Source organism: Mytilus edulis, chromosome 7 (genome assembly GCF_963676685.1).
Source record: "Mytilus edulis chromosome 7, xbMytEdul2.2, whole genome shotgun sequence".
Taxonomy (NCBI): Eukaryota; Metazoa; Mollusca; class Bivalvia; order Mytilida; family Mytilidae; genus Mytilus; species Mytilus edulis.
This window is the reverse complement of record NC_092350.1, coordinates 69,896,016-69,915,655: the sequence shown is the minus strand read 5'-3', so window position 1 is coordinate 69,915,655 and position 19,640 is coordinate 69,896,016. Positions and strand designations below refer to the sequence as shown.

The following is a 19,640-nucleotide window of genomic DNA, read 5'->3' as shown; positions in this document are numbered from 1 at the left end:
ATTTGGTCGGAGGAATAAATGTCTTCAATGGCAATAAAAATGCATCTCTCTATTATATTTATTTTGAACAGAAAATTTTAAAATCAGACACATTCTGTTATGTGCTAGTCCTTAGTCGGAAATAATCCGAATTACCATGAAAATTAAGTGTTTTTTACTATAAAGTTATAACAAAAACTATCAAGCGTCAGTAGTCACTCGTGTCATCATTTATTGCACGTTTACGACGTAGATAGATGAGCTCTGCGCATGCCCTGTGTAATACCCTCTGATGTTGAAGTGTAAGGCAGTTGACTTTCATAGCAGCACGATCAATCCTTTTTAGCTAGCGAGTGTTCTTGGACACAGTTTTGTTAATCATTGTATTGATGCTCTTTTTTCCCTTTTGCTATCTATCATCTAAGGTTCACTAACCATGCATGCAAGGAGCCTCGCAACTTTGGAACAGTTCAAACGATTTATTTCAACATGATGGTGTTCTGCAGAAAACTGATTATGTAGCTCATGTAGACAATAACTTTGCTGTCTCACAGCTGAAGTCTTCTAGCCCTCAGTGTTGTGTTAATTTGTTTGCTTCTGTTTTATTTATTTACTTATATAGTTTTTGGCTTTGTGTCAGTTAAAGCAAAATATGTTATTCTTTTCTTTTTAGTTTGCTTGCTTTGATTTATGCATGTTTGCTTAGCTATTTTATTATGCATTTGTTTTATTTGTATTTGTAGTCTGTCATATATGCTTGTAATTTGTTATTTGTTTTTAAATATCAAGTCGGTTAAGAGCTCTACAGAGCTCATGTCTACTGCATGTGTTAATTTGTACATATGATGCCCGACTCTAAATAAAATTAACTTAATTACTTCACTGGCAAATCTAACTGGAAGTTCATGAGGAGGAGTAAGAATCTAACAGGCAGTTCATTTTTGGAGGATTAAAAATCTAACTGGCAGTTCATGGGGAGGAGAAAGAATATAACTGGCAGTTCATGGGGAGGAGTAAGAATATAACTGACAGTTCATGGGGAGGAGTAAGAATATAACTGGCAGTTCATGGGGAGGAGTAAGAAATTAACTGACATATCATGGGGAGGATTAAGAATCTAACTGGCAGTTCATGGGGAGGAGTAAGAATCTAACTTACAGTTCATGGGGAGGAGTAAGACTATAAATGGCAGTTCATGGGGAGGAGTAAGAATCTAACTGGCAATTCATGGGGAGGAGTAAGAATCTAACTGGCAGTTCATGGGGAGGAGTAAGAATCTAACTTGCAGTTCATGGGGAGGAGTAAGAATATAAATGGCAGTTCATGGGGAGGAGTAAGAATCTAACTAGCAGTTCATGGGGAGGGGTAAGAATCTAACTTGCAGTTCATGGGGAGGAGTAAGAATCCTCCTTTTTCGATTTGATTTTGTTGATTTGTTGTGTTTGTTTTTTATCATTATGTATTAAATGTTTCATGGTGATTTAGGGGTTGGAACACCTACTTTATCTGCGCTTTGTATAATGTAGTAATGTATAAAGTATATTATAATTGTTGTGTGGCGTTCTAAACCAGATTTTATGAATTATAAATGTTTTTTCGTCTAATCTAAAACAGCTGGGATGTAAAATAGTTATCCCATTCGGACTTGGGTAGTCAGTGTTCGATCACCCTCTGGCCTCCGGCCATCGAGGTGATCTTACACTGCCAGAGGGTGAGCTAACACTGACACACCGCGTCCTCGTAGGATAACTATTACATACACTCCCCTTAAAAAGGGCTATTGTTTTAACGTCCCCTGAATTACCAACAAAACTGCATGTACTTACACAGCACATCAAAAACAGTGTAGGATCCATTTTACCTACATCTAAACTAGTTTTAAATTTAGCATTCTAAAATCATTAATAAACTCTAAGATTTGGTAAATTCCTATAATTTTACACCCATGCAGACGACATGAGCATCGAAAATGAAACGGACTATACCTTGTAATGCAATATCGAACTTAATCATATGAAGTAAATTGAAACAGACTATAAACCTATTGTTGTAAAAGCAATTAATTAAGTCATCGTTCATGGCCATTACGTATATCATTGTTCACCATATATTAATGAGTTCATAGTCGTACCATTATAAATAATGGAAGTATCATGCAATAGAACTGCAAATGGAAGAATGATAAAATAAGTATCGCAAATCTTTCGGAAGGAAATTATCTGTTAAAAAGTGCAGTGAAATTGTACAAGGTGACCCAGATTCATTGATATCAGCCATGAGTGTTAAACGGATGAATTATATCGAGCTGTCGACATTTCTTACAAACAAAGGATTATCTGATACGGGAAAGAAAAGTATTACAGGTAAAAACATTGTTTACAGGTATATTTTTAGTGGATAAAACCCTTGAACTGGATCTGTTTTTCCGGGAGGGGAAAGAGAAAGGGGGAGTCCAATCATGTCGTGTTTCATTTAATTTCGGGGGGAGGTGGAATAGGTGCAATTATCAGCTTTATAAATCGGTTGAAGACTAAACTATCAAAACGATATTAATTGCTGTCAAGCCTTTTTATATACTCCCAATATCAGCCTAGGGTTCCTTTAGTTTAGCAGGAGCAAATTGTGATGCGGAAAAGGGGGAACTCAGCAACAGGAGGGGGAGTATCATCAAAAGTTCAATGAATGATAAAAAACTTAATTGGCATAGTTTTTTCACTGACCCCCACCCCCTTCTTAACTTAATTTGGAAAAAATTGATTGACCCATATGGATATATGTAAAAATCAATGTCAGACATTTGTCAGATAACCAAATCTTGCAGCAGTTCAACCCCCACCCCCAAACTATTTGAATTAAGTTTTTTTTTATCTTGCATTGATCTTTTGATGTCGTCCCTAACAATATATGCATTTACCATGTATATACATTTGTACTTAGCTTAATAAATTGAAAACATATATATATATTAAAAGAATCAAAACATGTGTTCATAAAATAAAATATAGATGGATAAAACATAAAATCCATAATTGTGCATAAAACTATATATATATATATATTGATTGAACATATAAGCATTTTTAGGAACAAATATTTAGCTTTATATTTTGATTTTTTTTTAATGAATATTGCAACGTTTAACACGTCCTTATATCATGTATATAGAGTAGAAACATGATAAAGAAAAGCTCTGAGAATAATGGGCCAAATTAATAATATAAAAAAATAAAAATAAAAAATTTATAAAAAAAACATCAATGAACATAGAGAAAATTGTCTACAATTTAGAGAATTCCGAAATTTGATTTCCTTTCAGATAAGACACTCATTATGATAATGTTGATCAATAATAACACAGTAAATTGCCAAAGAAGGAAGTAAAACATTTTTTTTTATAAATGATGTTGAGACGACAATGGACGAGTGAAAAGTAAATTTGATTGTATAAAAATAAACATGTACCTTCCGGCTCTTTTTTCCGTTCACATAATATCGTAATCCTACATTAGATAATATCTCTAGATTATTGTCACATAAACATATATTATAGTTTGTGACAAAACAACTCCATTGAATATATAGCATAGTCAAAATATATATATACAAATGAACTAAAATAATTTTTAAAAAATGTACAAGGCCAGAGACTCCTTCGGCTGTCAGTAAAGTACAAAAGCAGCATATATTGAAAAGAACTAATTCATGTATACCAATGCAAAATGCGAAGCAGGACTGCACTCAACCACCCATTCACCTACCAATCATCTTCTTTCAAATTTAAACCCACGTTAAAATAATAATAAAAACATTCAGTTTTTAGAATCATGGTAATATATATGGTTAACATAAGAATTCGTGCATGTGCTTTTGTTCCGGGGGAGAAAAAAAAAACAACTTACGCCGATTTGTTACCATCATGACCATATAAACATGATAAATTAGAAGTGACATTTATCCAACGGAGTTTTTTACGCGGTGTATAAGTTTCTGTTTTAAATAAACATTTTCATTATTTTTTTCAGAAAATGAAATTACAGGACATATGTTATTTGAATTTTGTGAAGAGGACATTCAGGATGCGTTTTCTGTGTTCAGAGACAGATTTACAATACGGAAAGTATTAAGGGAACAAAAATCAACAGAAAACCAGTCGTCCTCAGTCGTCTCCCCTAACCGGCCCTCGTTACCATCAGCCAATCATCAAGTTCAGCCTTCATTACCATCAGCCAATCATCAAGTTCTGAGTTCCCAACAATATAAACAATGCGATTTAAATAAACAGTTGTCTAATTCATTTTCAAACAAACCTGTTTCGTCATCAAGTCAACAAAACAATATATACAGTCATCAACATCATCAGCCAACTCGTGGAGTTATTTCCCTTGTGTCATCGGAACCTGAACGGAATTCTCCGATGAAGACTCAAGTAAACCCAGCATTTATGTCTCCAAGTCGGACTATATCATCACCACCAATCAGAAGAGATGAAACCCAATCAAGGCGTCAGTCGATCGAGTTAATGAATGAAAAGGTTTCTAGTACGGACGAATATAGTCCTCATCGCGATCGGAAAGTAATAGAAAAAGTCGATGATAGCCAACGGAACATTTATGACTCGGCAGTTGATGCACTAGTTTCATTGTCAAAACATATGGGCAGTGACTCTAACTTACAACAGAGAGCTGGTTCGACTGAATTTCGTATAGATCCGAAAAGTCAATCGCCTTCAAAGACTGCGTCTACAAATTCGTCAAATATCATGCACCAAAATCAAATACAGCTATGTCAAATGCCATCTGCAAGTAGCATATATGGCTTAAATTATGACTGCACTTACGCATGGAGTGTCATGTCAAGTAAAGTGAAAACTTTTACAGCAGACGAACTGTTGTCAAAGAGATCACGTTATGCCAAACCAACGGAAGCACAACGATTGGGTGGAATACTTATAAGAAATGCAGCACACGCAGCAGGTATATGGAAGGATGCACCATGTTTGCATGAAATCAATGTTCCCCAAAAGAAAGAATTTTTCAAGTTTATAGTTTCTTTGGCTCCGCAGTTATCAGCTAGTCAAAATACTATATTTACTAGGTTGAGAGAAGCTCTTCAAAATAGGAGGAAGTATCTTCTGGACAAGAAACTTGGTAAAGTACAGGCAAGACGAAAACGAGGCTCTAGCGATCTCAGTATAGAAATCGCAGATAGTGGATCGTTTGTGGATTTGTCTGGCTTACCCGATGATTTTGAAGACGAAAGTATGGATAGTAATGCAGACGATGACGTTAAATTTCGAATGAATAGTGAGGAAATCCATATTAAAACAGAAGCAGTTATAAAAAAGGAATAATAAACACTTTACAGCAAATACAACAGTTGTCTCCTTGCCACAGTATATTTTTTATTAAAAGGACGGCACCTAGGTTCTTTGTGCAAACTTTTTTTCAAGTCACGTCTTCAGCTTCCTTTTTGGCCATTTCAAACTCTAGTTATGTCCATTATTAGCAATTTCTGTTCCATAGTAATTCCAATTCTGGGTTTCTATTCCGTCATAAAATGTATTGAATGGGATGAAATTGGATCATAATAAAGACTCCTGTATCTGCATGTGTTTGCCTCAAATTGACCGAAGTGTCAATTGGCAGACTTGAGGCAAAATTTATAATTTGCAAATGGTCTCTATTGCCTAAATAACATACACGTATTGTATGTTTCTTTTATATTTCTTTTCTTAAAAAATTCCGAATACAACTATCATTTTCTTGACTAGAGCCTCCTCATGTAAACTTGTGTTATAAAAATAAGGAGAAGTGATGTGATTGCCATTAAAATCTTTCAATTAGAGTCGCAATAACCTGGACGTACATATTTAGCCAAAGCTCACTATACAGCCTTCAGTCTTGAACAAAACCAATATCATCTAGTTAGCTTTGACATGACAAAATGTATATAATAATTCAGACGAGAAAACTAAGAACCTTTTTAATGGTAAAACAATAAACAAAAAACTAGTATGATCTACACTTTTCCGAAATTGTGTTACATGAACATCATGCATGTCATGACGGGTGCCACATGTTAAGAAGGAATGAATTAATTGCCTTCAAAAGTCGTTGCCGGATCCAAAACTGTTCACAGGGGAGGAGTGCTGCTACTGACTCCCATAAGAGGCCCGCCTCAGTCTAGCTGCATGTAATCTCTGTCCTGCCTTTTTATTTTTCACTCTGATCGGTCCTGCCTTTTTGTTTTTTTTGTTTATCCTGACTATTTTTTACCTAAATTTTCGTCCTGACTTTTTTTTTTGCAAGTGTCTCATCCTGCCTTTTTTTTACTCAAAACTCCTGTCCTGCCCCCCCCCCCCCCCATAAAAATCAAATGGTAGCTCCCTAAACAGAAACATACAGAAAGACTCCTGATTTGGACATGCACATGCAGAATCTGGCGGTATCAAACATGTTTGTGAGAGCCACACCCTTCACAGTATACCTGCAAAAGTCACACTGGTGTCACAGCACAAAAATAAAACAAATAATAGTCAAAGTGAATTGGAAATGGCCTAACTCATTAGATTGACGGGAAATGCAATACGAACAACAATAAAGAAAAAGACACAAAAAACCGATTTACTACCACTCTCGGCCACTGAAATTTTCTTATAAACTTATAAATAAATAATTTTCTCCCAATTCAGAAATTGCTCTGACGTCTTATGGCTTTATAAGGACTGACTTTGAGTTGGCTCAAACTGATACGCTAGCTAGCACACAACCAAATGGCCCAGTGTAATTATACGTAGGTCGTTATGTACATGAAGTCTTTATTCGTAAAACAATATCCAGGGGCGCGCGGATCAAGGATTTTTGAAAAGGGGGGGGGGCGAAGGTTTTCATATCAAAAACTTTTGGACCTTTTTGGGGCTATTTTTATTTAAATAAGTGTAAAATAGATATAGGAAGATGTGGTGTGAGTGCCAATGAGACAACTCTCCATCCAAATAACAATTTAAAAAAGTTAACCATTATAGGTCAATGTACGGCCTTCAACACGGAAAATTAAACTGTTCCTGACGTGTGGAATGTATATTTTATAGTCGCTGTAAAGTATAAGGGTTGGACTTGTTAGATAGATAGATTGTTTATTCTCATAAAACCATGCAAGTACAAAGGCTACAGAGAAGTTAAAAAAATAATATACATACATATGTTTGATGCTGTATTCTCCCTATTAATTGTCTATCATATAATGATAGAATCGATCCAAAGCTCTGTACAGATATATTTTTCAGTTAAGAATAGACCTGGAAAATTCTCGTTTGTTGTAAGTTAAGTTTGCATAACCTCACAGATTTCTTGTATTCGATGAAATTTAAAATACGACCGACACGAGTTAATAAAGACAAATAAGCAGTTTTTATCCAAATGTTTGGTTGATATGTTTCACCCAACAAAAAAGGGAAGTGAGGCAGTGGCGGATCCAGAAATTTTCATAAGTGAGGACCCACTGACTGACCTAAGAGGGAGCCCGCTCCAGTCACGCTTCAGTGGTTCCCTATATAAGCAACCAATTTTTTTTCCAAAAAGCCCCCCCCCCCCCGCCCACCACTAAATCCGCCTCTGGTGAGGGGTTCCAAATCAACATAAGGCTACGAATGAGTGAAATGACAACAAATTTATGTATGATGGTCGACAAATGGAGTCATAAAGGCATCACCCAGCAGGCAGGTTGGAGTCTGCCAGGTCTTGAAAAAGTATTCAAAGTATCAGTTCGGCGAAACAGTCATTCCGGTCAGACATGACCACTAAATCCGCCTCTGGTGAGGGGTTCCAAATCAACATAAGGCTACGAATGAGTGAAATGACAACAAATTTATGTATGATGGTCGACAAATGGAGTCATAAAGGCATCACCCAGCAGGCAGGTTGGAGTCTGCCAGGTCTTGAAAAAGTATTCAATGTATCAGTTCGGCGAAACAGTCATTCCGGTCAGACATGCAAACCCCTGCCCTCCAAAAAATACCCCCGTTTTTTATTCATCATGTTCATGTAATGTTTAATAATTCTGTTGGAAATTTTCGTTTCTAAAAGCAAAAAGTGGACAAGATTATAGTTTTCAATCCAGATACAGCCAGAATTTTTGTTTAAAGCAAAACATCAGAGTAATATTTTTTTCTCTAAAATATCTCGGACAGCTCAAATCAAATGGTTCGTACCTTAATCTTTAAATATATCTAGAGCTTATACTGACTCGGGATCATTATTCAGCTATGTTATTTTCAAATAGGCTGGGATGTTTAGGGTTAAACATGTTTTCGTAGGTAAATGATATTGCTGTGGAACTTTTTTTCATGAGAGTGTAGTAGAGTAATTTACTTTCTGTTTGGTTGAATTGTGAAATAGAAGTCAATACGTTCTTGCTCAATCCTGTGTCGCTTTGAAGATGTCATGATTGTCATCCTCAGCCTAATCAATGTGTTACTGTGATTTTAATTTCAAAATGACTGAGTGACGTATTTTATCAGTAAAGAATTATCGCATAAAAATTAAATACACGGGAAACGGCAAAGTTCACGAAGATAAATCAGTTTACAAAAAAAAAGTCCAAACAAAAAGGGGGAGGGGTGTATACGCCCTCTACGCCCCCTCTGGATCCGCCACTGATATCTAAGATAAAAATATACTTATATTTTTTTTTAATATTTATTATAAACTAGCTCTCTTTTATTCCCCCGTACGCACTGCCTTTAATATATCCATTGAAAAAAGACATAATTCACAAATATGTTATTCTAAGAAATATTATTTCATTCATTCAAATCCTTCATCTCATCTAGTCTCGTTTTACACAATCGTTCAGTTTCTAAAATACATGTACATTTGACATAAAATAAAGATCTGTTGTAATTCCCTTTGAAGTTCCGATTTTATTTACTTTTAAGAGTCAAAGATGAAAAGGAATATGAGGGCCCTCATGGGGTTTTTGATTATGTGATTACATGGCCGTTTTTTTAATGATTATTTGATTATTAAGCCAAATATTTCATGATTATTTGATTACCTAGGACTGTATTTTTAGTTTATGATTATTTGATTACTAAAGATAAGCAAATATTTAATGATTATGTGATTATATTGGCAAAAAAATGGTGATTATGTGATTACTAGGACCCCCCCATGAGGGGCCTCGAATATGAATTCAATTGAATAAAACGATCTAACAATCAATTATTAGTATTCGACATTCATTCGTAATTCGTCTAAGTTCCAAGTGATTATAATTACTTACAACTATTTCGTGAACCCAGAGAGCTCATGCACACACAAATGTATGTGTTACAATGGCACAGGGGCGAATCCATCCATTTTTAAAAGGGGAAGGGTTCCTAACCCAGTAGTCAGGTCAAACTATATGTCCCCATTCAAATGAATTCATCGTCATACAAAAGGGGGGTTCCAACCCCCGAAACCCTCCCGCTGATCCGCCACTATGTCATATACGTATACAGTTCAAACATTATTTTTTAAATTTCTTGTTTATTCCGAGACATCTTCTGGGAAATTGTATGTTGTACAGTCTTTTACCTGCAATTTAAAGAATTATTTAGTTATTTTAGAGCGCAAACTTCTGCCAAATGAAAAGACAGGAGAAAATTATTGAAAGACTAGAGGCTCTAAAGAGCCCGTGTCGCTTTCCTTGTTCAATGTGCATCGTCAACTCATTACATTCACGATAAAAATCTCATTTCTCTTGATCTTGTATTATTTGTAGATCTTGTCTTGCTTTCAGATTGAAAGTGTGTGTGATCTATTAGTTGATAAGATAATAGGCAAAAACGCAAAAAAAAGAAAAATGGGAAAAATTGTCATTAAAGAGCAAGAACTCCAATAAAAGGTCGACTGACGATTTGGACCATGTAGACTAACGACCTTGTAGATCATGTCCTGCTGATCATTTTTTCTATTTAAAACTTATCTCTATCTATTATAGTACTCAAGAATAGACAAAAATGAAAAATAAAATGGTACAAATTGTAGTAAAAAAGGCTATAAGACTTCAAAAAAGTTGATTGTTGCCAAGGTTAGTTAATTTGGTCAAGTAGTTTCAGAGGAGGAGAGTTTTGTAAAAGTTGACGGACGACTACGACGGACGCCAACTGATTAGAAAAGCGCTCTTAGCAATTTGGACAAAAAAAAGGGAGAGTCAATTGTGTGCATAGGAAATTTTTCTGCATTTTTTGTTTGTATGCATAATTCTTTTTTTTTTTTTTGTATTTAGCACTCCATTTTTCTCCTTTTTCCCCCCATATTTCTCCATTATATTGAAAATTATATATTGAAAGCATGCTTATGTAACAGCCACTATGTTCCGTCAGTTACTTTTTAACTAGTTATTTTGTTCCGATGGAACTTTCCAACTAGTTGTTTTATTCCGAGTGCAGTCGAAAAGTTCCGGAAAAAAGTAACTAGTTGAAAAGTCCCGGAACAATGTAGCTAGTTGAATAGTTAACCCTAACCCTAACCCTAACCCTAACAAAGAGGAACTTTGTGAGTAGTTAATAAGTTCCGTTTGACTTTTGTGGCTGGTATTTTTGTTCCCCTTTGAAATAATATGTCGCGCTTTTACTTTGCATCAATTCTCCAAATGGAACTTTGTGACTGGTTGATAAGTTCCGTTGGAACTTTTGGGCTAGTTTGTTAGTTCCGGTTTTGACTAATTTGGCAAAAAGGAACTTTCTAACTAGTTGATATGTTCCGTTGGAAGTTTTCGACTAGTCACTTTGTTCCGGTGGAACTTTCAAACCAGAGGAAGAACAAATTAACTAGTTAATAAGTTCTTCCGGAACTTTTCGGCTAGTTATTTCTTTCCGCCTGGAACTTTCCAACGTCGGAACAAAAGAGCATTTATACTTACAGGCATAAATCCTGTGTCGCCATACTGTTTCAGAACAACATCACCTGTGTTTAGGATTGTTAACCACGTGATACTCCCATGATTCAAACTCATACGAAGCCATGCTTCCGGTGGCAACTGTAATGCTCTGCAAAGTATATTATTACAATTATTACAATGCATCAAATAAAAGAACAATTGCAATACATTTTCCCCGATTTAGTATGAAGGATCAGTTATGAGCTCACGTGTAAAAACATGTTTCATATCTCGATGAAAAAACATTTCGGTGTTACTAGTGGACCTTGGTTGTCTTTTCGTCGTTTTTGTCGAGCCTGCGACGTCTGTCGCAGAAAGCTCGACATACGTATAGTGATCCGGCGGCGGCGGCGGCGTTAGTTCACTTTTCAAAAGCTTTATACTTCAGAAGGTGGAAGACCTGGATTCTTCATACTTTGTATATATATGCCTTATGTTACAAAGTTTCCGTCTGTCACATGTCCATTGTCCTTGAACTCATTTTCATTGTTCAGTGACTTCTTGAAAAAAAAGTTAAGATTTTTTGTAATGTTAATTTCTCTCTTACTATGAGAAATAGGATAACTATATTTGGTATGTGCGTACCTTGCAAGGTCTTCATGCCCGTCTGACAGTTTTCACTTGACCTTGACCTCATTTCATGGATCAGTGAACAAGGTTAAGTTTTGGTGGTCAAGTCCATATCTCAGATACTATAAGCAATTATTATTATAGGTCTAGTATATTTGGTTTATGGAAGGATTGTAAGGTGTACATGTCCAACTGGCAGGTGTCATCTGACTTTGACCTCATTTTTTATGGTTCAGTGGTCAAAGTTAAGTTTTTGAGTTTTGGTCTTTTTTTCTGATACTATATGCAAAAGGCCAACTATATTTGGTGTATGAAAATATTTTATGATGTACATGTCAGTCTCGCAGGTTTTATTTGTCCTTGACCTCATTTTCACGGTTCATTACTCAGTGTTAAGTTTTTGTGTTTTGGTCTGTTTTTTTAAACTATAAGCAATATGTCAACTATGTATGTTGTATGGAAGGATGGTAAGCTGTACATGTCTGCCTTGCTTGGTTCATCTGACCTTGACCTCATTTTCATGGTTCATTGGTTAATGTTTAGTTTTCTTGGTTAAGTCTGTTTCTTAGAAACTATAAGCAATAGGTCAACTATATTTAGTGTATTGAATGATTGTAAGGTGTACATGTATTTCTCATTTGGTTTATATGACCTTGACCTCATTTTCTTGGATCATGTAAAGTTTACATATTTTTGTGATAGTTGTAGTAAAGCTTTATATTTAGGATATCAACATAATATCAATGGTAAGTAAAGAAGGCGAGACATTTTAGCGTGTGCTCTCTTGTTTACACAAAATTGTCCGTTTTTATTCGACTAATGGTTTTGCCTATATGTATGTATGAATCTTCTCCCTCATTTTGCATTTTATATCTTAATCAAATATTCATACTTGCCTGCAAACGAAATATCGTATGACGTTGGCATGGCATACTAAGATTTCATAACTATCCTCTGTCTGTGTTGCGTCTGGTCTGTTGATAAAATGTCTGAATGCAGCCTCTATCCGAACACTATCTTGATAAAAGGGCTAAAAATAATTTATAGTTTGTTTTGGATAGAAGACATAATTATGTTTTTAAAAAACAATTAAATTGATATGTATTGCTTCTAGATCATATGCTGCTCGTTGTTGTTAAACTTTGTTTAGTAGGTCTTTTTTGTCAGTAGAAATGGATGTGAATTGTGGGTGTGGTCATTAACATTTGTATTGTCCAATATTTTGGGTCATCTTTTTTTTTTAATATTTCTAGACACAACTGATCCTTACTCGTATTTGATCTACAATGAATAAGAGATAAAGAAACGGATATATCGAAAACAATGTCCATTTTAGACCTACAATGTATTTCATCCAGGCCCATGCTATAGGAGTACGATTATTCCGGTTTGTCAGTCCTAAAACTTACATCTTTATCCGGGTTCCAGCCATCTACGAGCGGTTCCGGTTTTATAGGTGCGCCCTCTGTTAGAAGATATGTCTCCTCGTGCTGAATTTCGTTGATTGTCTCCTTAATGACGCAGGCTGTGTCTTTGGCCCTGGTCATTCTTGAACTAACGAGTCTGGTGTAAGTGTATCCATACTGTTGTAGTCTTTTACCTGCTAAATCAGCTTGTCTTTCACCTATATATTTGTGCAAAATGTGAACTATAAGGATATGGTATAAATTCAGAAATTATTGCGATGATTTTATTAATGCTAATCTGCGACATATCAGTTTTGCGATAATAAAAACTTGCATTCGTATTTTAATAGTGATTTTCCTTCATATACTTGTGCAATCACATTTATTAGATTCCGCATTTTTGTCAGTGGTCACGGTTTCGCAATAATAAATATGCACGCATTAATTTATGAATCTAAATGAGTCTATTAAAGATTAAAAGTCTTGAGAATATTATCAAATTAATTCTTAAAATTCTAAAATCAATTTAACTTAATGACATTTGTTCCTAAAACAAGAAAATCAAAATGTGTGCATTCCTCTCTTTGCAGTGATCCCCTTTTGCCTTTACAGAGGAAAATTATGAGATTATTCTCGATCGTCTTGTAAATGCCTGAAATATTTGACACTGGAGGTAACACCCCGCCCCGCCCTAAATTCACATTTCAACGAACTTAATTATATATAATTATATATATATATAGAGAGAAAGAGACAGATAAAAGAAGAGTGTCTTTTCTACTTTCTTCGATATAAACATCATACCTAGTGATGTAAGACTTTGTTCCAAGTCTGTTCTGCCTTGTACCTTGTATTGTCCATGTCTAACGAGGAAGATATGTCTTCGTACATGTGGTGATCTTTTTGCAGATGTATCTTGGGTTTCTGTTGTGTTCTTGACTTCAATTGGTATTACATGTCGTCTTTATTTATATCAAGAACAGAAAATAAAGTAAAAGTTTGGCATAATAAAATATTTAGGTCCATGCATTCAAAAAACTAAAATTCGAAAACTTTTAAAAATGTTTATTTGATAAGTGTTACACGGACGGACCCAATTCGAGTTAGGATAATTATGCATTACTTAAGGAGCTTTATTTTTAAAGGTTACAAATGTATTTATGTCACTGGTCGATATTTAAATATTTGTTTACGATCGAATGTGTGGGTTTAAAGTACTCTTATTTTCGTGTCGCACACTTGTATATATATATACAAATAAAATTTCTATCTCGCCGCTGCGCAATAGGTTCTTGTGGGTGTTTTTTTATTGCTCTATATATGTACTATATGGTATGGGTTTTACTCATGCTGTAGGCGGTAAGGTGACATATAGTTGCCGATACCCACTTTATTTGGTTTCTTGTTGATAGTTATCTCATTGGCAATCAAATTCCACTGTGTATCATCGCCACCGGAAATTGGGTACTAACGAAGCGGAGAGAAATAGAAAAAAAAGTAAACAAGTTAAGAATTCATTCAATTTAAAGCATTTCCACTCATTTGATGAGAGTGCCGCTTAAGAAATGATTTTCTGATATATAATTCTTTAAATTATTAGGCCGATAAGTACAAAATTAATACAAGATTTTGTATAATACTCCAAAACTTGCCACTTAGTACCGGAAAATTTCGAGGTCGATCGTCCTCTGTCGCCCCATTCTCAAGATACTGAACTGTTTTTCATTATTTTTCCAGACACGTTTTTAGATTATTATAGTGTGGCATCATATTTACTGAAATTTGTTGTCAAAAAGGTGTATTTTAAAGAATATAGACTATAGACCATACAAAATAAAGTCTAGGGTACGGCAACTTGCTCGTGTTGACAAATTTACTGTATGGCAACTTGTTTTCAGCTGTACGGCAACTTGCTAATTTTAGAATAGTTATTTACCGTCCTTTCAAAGAAAATAAAGTATTAAGTTCAAATATCTAAGGTTGGGGGGGGGGGGGGGGAGGTTTTAATTTGTTTAAAACTGTTATTTGACTGATAAATTTTAAAAACTGTTAACTGTTTTCGACCCACTGTCTGTAAACGTTTTGTTAAAATTTGCAATGTTGTTAACTGTTTATTTGAAATTGAGATTCCTGTTATCTGTTACTTAATACTTAAAGTGTTCACTGTTTTTGACATTATTTTCTCTGTTAACTGATCTTACATGTAACTGTTATTTACAAGAATCACATTAAAATCTGCTGTCCGTCCGTCTTTCTTTACGTTGCTTCCGCAAAGGAGTGACATAAACAGCATATATGTAACTGTACATGTCTTTAAAAAGTCTTTGAGTATAGTAAATCCTTAATAAAATTGAGAATGGAAATGAGGAAAATGTCAAAGAAACAGAAGCCCGACCAAATAGAAGAAAAAACCCAACGCAACGAGAAAATTATGCACTAGGGTGGGGTGTCAATTCACAGATAGGAAAAAAACTTAGAAATGACACTCATGATTTTTAAACACCCTCTTTCCCTTTCTTCCTAATAAATAAGGCTTACTATTTGAGTTATGCATGTGTATATTTATGGAAAGAGAATCGTCCATAGATTTGATTTCCAATAGTAATAATGGTGAAATATAATCTTTTTTTGTTTGTTTAACCATGGCAACAATCAGCATTTATTTGATACCAAATATTGCAAAATAGGGGGTTGAACATGTCATAAAGATCTCAAAAATTTGGTCCAAAGGAAAATTTCAATCAATAAGAGTGATACCTTTCCTGAAACCACAGACATATATCTATCAAAAGGTAAAAAAATATCATATGCATTTCTGCTGTTTTTTCCATAAAATTGAAAAGATCGAGCGTCAAATCTTTGTTGAAAAACAATACAAAATTTCTTAATCTATGGCGGTACGGATAGGAACGTATGGACGTTCAAACCGAAAAATGTCTTATAAAACATCCTAAAAACAATCTAAGTGTTCATATAAACCCACTAGGAAGGCTATATTATTATTCAACTATCTAAAAATCAATTCAATTGTACAAAAACTTTCATATTTAAAAAATTCGCCATGGCTATAATGCGAAACTACACTTGTAACTGTGTATTGATATACATGAAGCTGTCTCCTAAGTGAGCAATCATTTAACTACAAAAAGGGGGTAGAAGTTCAATGTTTGTTTCTTGAAACATATAAATGAACCAAAATTTAAAAAATGAAATAAATACAAGACTATATACAAATGTAGCAAAGGTTACGGACTCAAGTTGGGTCATGCAGGTGTAACAAATGCGGCAGTGTTAAACATGTTTAGGGATATCTCATGCCCCTCTTTATACGTCTAACCAATGTAGTTATATCTGCCTTCTATTTGTAATGTACCCAAAACGTTAAAAGGAAAGGCCACTTCTTATCCAGCTAAAACTCTGGTCAGTCCTATGATGAAATAATTCAGATGTATATGGAATGTTTGATAAGTTATATTGACCCAGAGTACCTGGACGGAATTGTGAAAAATAAATTACCTTTTCAATTTGCAATTCGTAAAATAACTGAACAGTGTGGCCTGGGAGACGAGGCCGAAAAATGAGGACTATAAGGTTCTCAAATTGATGCCAAATTTTCTAGTCTAAGACTTCAGAAATGTAAAGATGGACCAAGGCTTTTTTTTTTATATCAGATCAGAGTTCTTAATTGGGACTTGGAGATGAAAGAGCGCTTCAACTTGTGACACCTTACATGGTTTTTTTCTGATTTATACACTGGTTTTGATGATTTAAAATAAAAATCAGTAAACCTTCGTAATTCCTTTTAATAAAATCATGTAAGCAATGAGTCGTATGAATACCCTGACTGAGATGTAACCATAATTTATAAGCGTCCCCGCCATAAAAAAAAATAATGTTCGCGCCCTATAGTATTCACTCATTCTATCTGGGTGTTACACTTTCCTACGTCATGACGATAACCCAAGTTTGCTACGACTGATGACATAAAACATTTATTAACAATATACATAACCAGAAGACGCCTCCCTTTTGCTGTTTGAAGCATTTTCGATTATTCATGACATAGTCCTTTTTCTTGGAGTCAATCACTCCGTCTGCTTTTCCATCCGTTCAATTGTCTGGCCATGTGTCAATAAAAAAAAATATGGTACTTGCGTGTGTCTTCTGAAAATTAGTCAGCTTTATAAAAGATTCCTTATGGAGCTTGGCATTTCTGTGACTTTATACAGTGGTTTTCAAACTTTTGAATACATTGAAGATATGCACTTGCCCTTTTCATTGCTTTTGGGTTCGTTTGGAAAAAAAGGTAAATTAAAGTTGCTGTTAACTCTTATCAGCATTTAAAATTTGTTGTTAACTGTTTTTGCCAAAATCGGGGTGTTGTTAACATGTTAACAGACCCCTCCTCCTATCTTATTATGCATTAGATAAAATGCATTAGATAGAAACACCATTTGCTAGACAGCATTTAAGATGTATACAAATGAAATTTTTCAAAAAGAAACTGACAAGAAAATTAATTCGAAATGCAATTCACGATTTGTTTCTCCTTACTTTCGATGAAAACAAAGTCTTTTCTTAATTTTGTCTGTCCGAATTCTCGATCCCGTGGTTCGGTGGTTGTCGTTGCTTCATCTCTATCTGATTTGTTGTTTTCATAAATTGTTTTGTTACACTGTATATGAGTTAGACCGTTAGTTTTCTTGTTGAGTCCTTCCACATTTTTCTGTCGGTGCTTTTTATAGCCGACTATAAGGTATGAGTTTTCGTTGTTGAACGCCATACGATAGCATATAATTGCTTGCATACACTTTATTTTATCCTGATGGATAGTTATCTTATTTGCTATCATACCACATCTCCACTGCTTTTATCTATAAAAAAAAAGCCAGCACCAACAAAAGATGAATGGACGGTTTATTTTATTGAACTTACACAATTTCAACCTAACAACAAATAATACAACAGTCGTTAGTAGTATAACGATATGTAAATGTATTTAGGATAATATGGTTGAAAAAACCTTTTTGTACAAAATCAAAAAGCGGTACGAAACGAGGCCTTCTGAACTGAATTAACGGCATATATTTAATAATATTTGATAAGTAAGACATTAAGTATATTTGTAAGCCTGTAAAGCTTTGATGTCAACAAAATATCGTCACTTGATATTATCTAAACAGCGATTAATTTCCTCTAAAAATCATAATATATTGCAAGACGCCGTACAGACAAAAGTTGTTATTTTGCAATTCGCCGTACAACGTTCTGCAATTCGCCGTACAACAAACAAACAATGTTTTTGTCCATATTCTTTACAAAACATGTTTTTGACAACAAATTTCAGTAAATATGATGCCACACTATAATAATCTAAAAACGTGTCTGGAAAAATAATGAAAAACAGTTCAATATCTTGAGAATGGGGCGACAGAGGATGATCGACCTCGAAATTTTCCGGTACTAAGTGGCAAGTTTTGGAGTATTACTCAAAATCTTGTATCAATTTTGTACTTATCGGCCTAATAATTTAAAGAATTATATATCAGAAAATCATTTCTTAAGCGGCACCCTCATCAAATGAGTGGAAATGCTTTAAATTGAATGAATTCTTAACTTGTTTACTTTTTTTTCTATTTCTCTCCGCTTCGTTAGTACCCAATTTCCGGTGTCGATGATACACAGTGAATTCTACACCTTCATATTTTATGATGGTTTGGGTGATACGTGTATCAAAACGTATAAGAAGTCCTGATAATGAATGTATTACTTTCCACTGAACTTCAGACAAGCATAATTTTTTTACCATTTAACTATCAAGTTGTCGAAAAATTGATAGAAATAGATATGAAAATTGAAAGATAGGCAAAAGATTCAAACTCATAACTCAAAAATAAACAGACAACTCCATAAAAAATTGAAAGAAATAGATATGAAAATTGAAAGATAGGCAAAAGATTCAAACTCAAAAGTCGAAGATAAACAGACAACTCCATAAAAAAAGAAGATCAAAGCGACAAACAGCACACGAAACACAACATAGAAAAAACTAGTACGCAAGAAAAAAATTAGTATTAAAATGTTTCAAAACTTATAAGAATGTTCGATAACATGCCATGATATCAATTTTTTTGTTTACCCGTGACTATGCATTAATCAAACTAAACAATTTTTTTAAGACATACCCATCCCAATTTGCATCCCATTTCACACTGGAGTGTCCATCGATAGGCAATATCCATGGAGCTAAAATGTTTTGTTTTTTCTCAGACACAAATGCGCCACACCAAACTGCAATTGCTACTGTAGGTACAGAAATCAATTTCCTCCATTTCATAGTTTAACTTGTGCATTACAAGACATACTAGTACATTTCAGTAATCGCTGTCAATTGCATTGCATTATTACTTTTTCAAGTGTTATCTTGAAAATTGTCTTCACCCGAGCAAATCTGTGTGGTAATATTAATATTTCATTTTGCGGTTGATTTGAAGTCAGTTTTTAAAACTTCACCTATAAGAACTTATAACTAAAGGCGAATGTACTATGATATCTAACATATGTTATAACTTTTTTTAATTGTTTTGAATAATATGATCATTGGTAAATCAATAAAGCATCGTAAATCAAATAAAGTTCAATACGAATTCGAGATATGAAATTTTATAAAAATTTTATTGAATAAAACTTAGTTTTAATGATTGGTGTGTGTGTGTGTGTGTGTGTGTGTGTGTGTGTGTGTGTGTGTTTACTGTCTTG

The 19,640-nt window shown here is 34.3% G+C and overlaps 2 protein-coding genes across 2 annotated transcripts; one reads left to right on the top strand and one right to left on the bottom strand.

Moving 5' to 3' along the window:
* Window positions 1-2,016: 2,016 nt before the first annotated feature.
* Window positions 2,017-5,352, top strand: LOC139482082 (uncharacterized). The gene is made up of 2 exons (XM_071265734.1): window positions 2,017-2,342; window positions 4,002-5,352. The coding sequence occupies exons 1-2, from the start codon at window positions 2,255-2,257 to the stop codon at window positions 5,327-5,329; spliced, it is 1,416 nt and encodes a 471-aa protein (XP_071121835.1). The 5' UTR covers window positions 2,017-2,254; the 3' UTR covers window positions 5,330-5,352.
* Window positions 5,353-9,374: 4,022 nt separating this feature from the next.
* On the bottom strand, window positions 9,375-19,218 carry LOC139483374 (serine/threonine-protein phosphatase PGAM5, mitochondrial-like). The gene is made up of 6 exons (XM_071267394.1): window positions 19,067-19,218; window positions 13,686-13,843; window positions 12,885-13,099; window positions 12,372-12,505; window positions 10,888-11,014; window positions 9,375-9,557 (listed from the first exon to the last, which is right to left on the bottom strand). The coding sequence occupies exons 1-6, from the start codon at window positions 19,216-19,218 to the stop codon at window positions 9,510-9,512; spliced, it is 834 nt and encodes a 277-aa protein (XP_071123495.1). The 3' UTR covers window positions 9,375-9,509.
* Window positions 19,219-19,640: the final 422 nt, after the last annotated feature.

Coding starts and splice junctions, on each gene's coding strand:
- LOC139483374 (XM_071267394.1), bottom strand. CDS start 19,218: ATGAAATGGAGGAAATTGATTTCTGTACCTACAGTAGCAATTGCAGTT. Junction 13,100..13,685: donor ACAAAGTCTTACATCACTAG/GTATGATGTTTA, acceptor ACAAATATATAG/GTGAAAGACAAGCTGATTTA. Junction 9,558..10,887: donor GCGACACAGGATTTATGCCT/GTAAGTATAAAT, acceptor TTTAAATTGCAG/GTAAAAGACTGTACAACATA.
- LOC139482082 (XM_071265734.1), top strand. CDS start 2,255: ATGAGTGTTAAACGGATGAATTATATCGAGCTGTCGACATTTCTTACA. Junction 2,343..4,001: donor GGGAAAGAAAAGTATTACAG/GTAAAAACATTG, acceptor TATTTTTTTCAG/AAAATGAAATTACAGGACAT.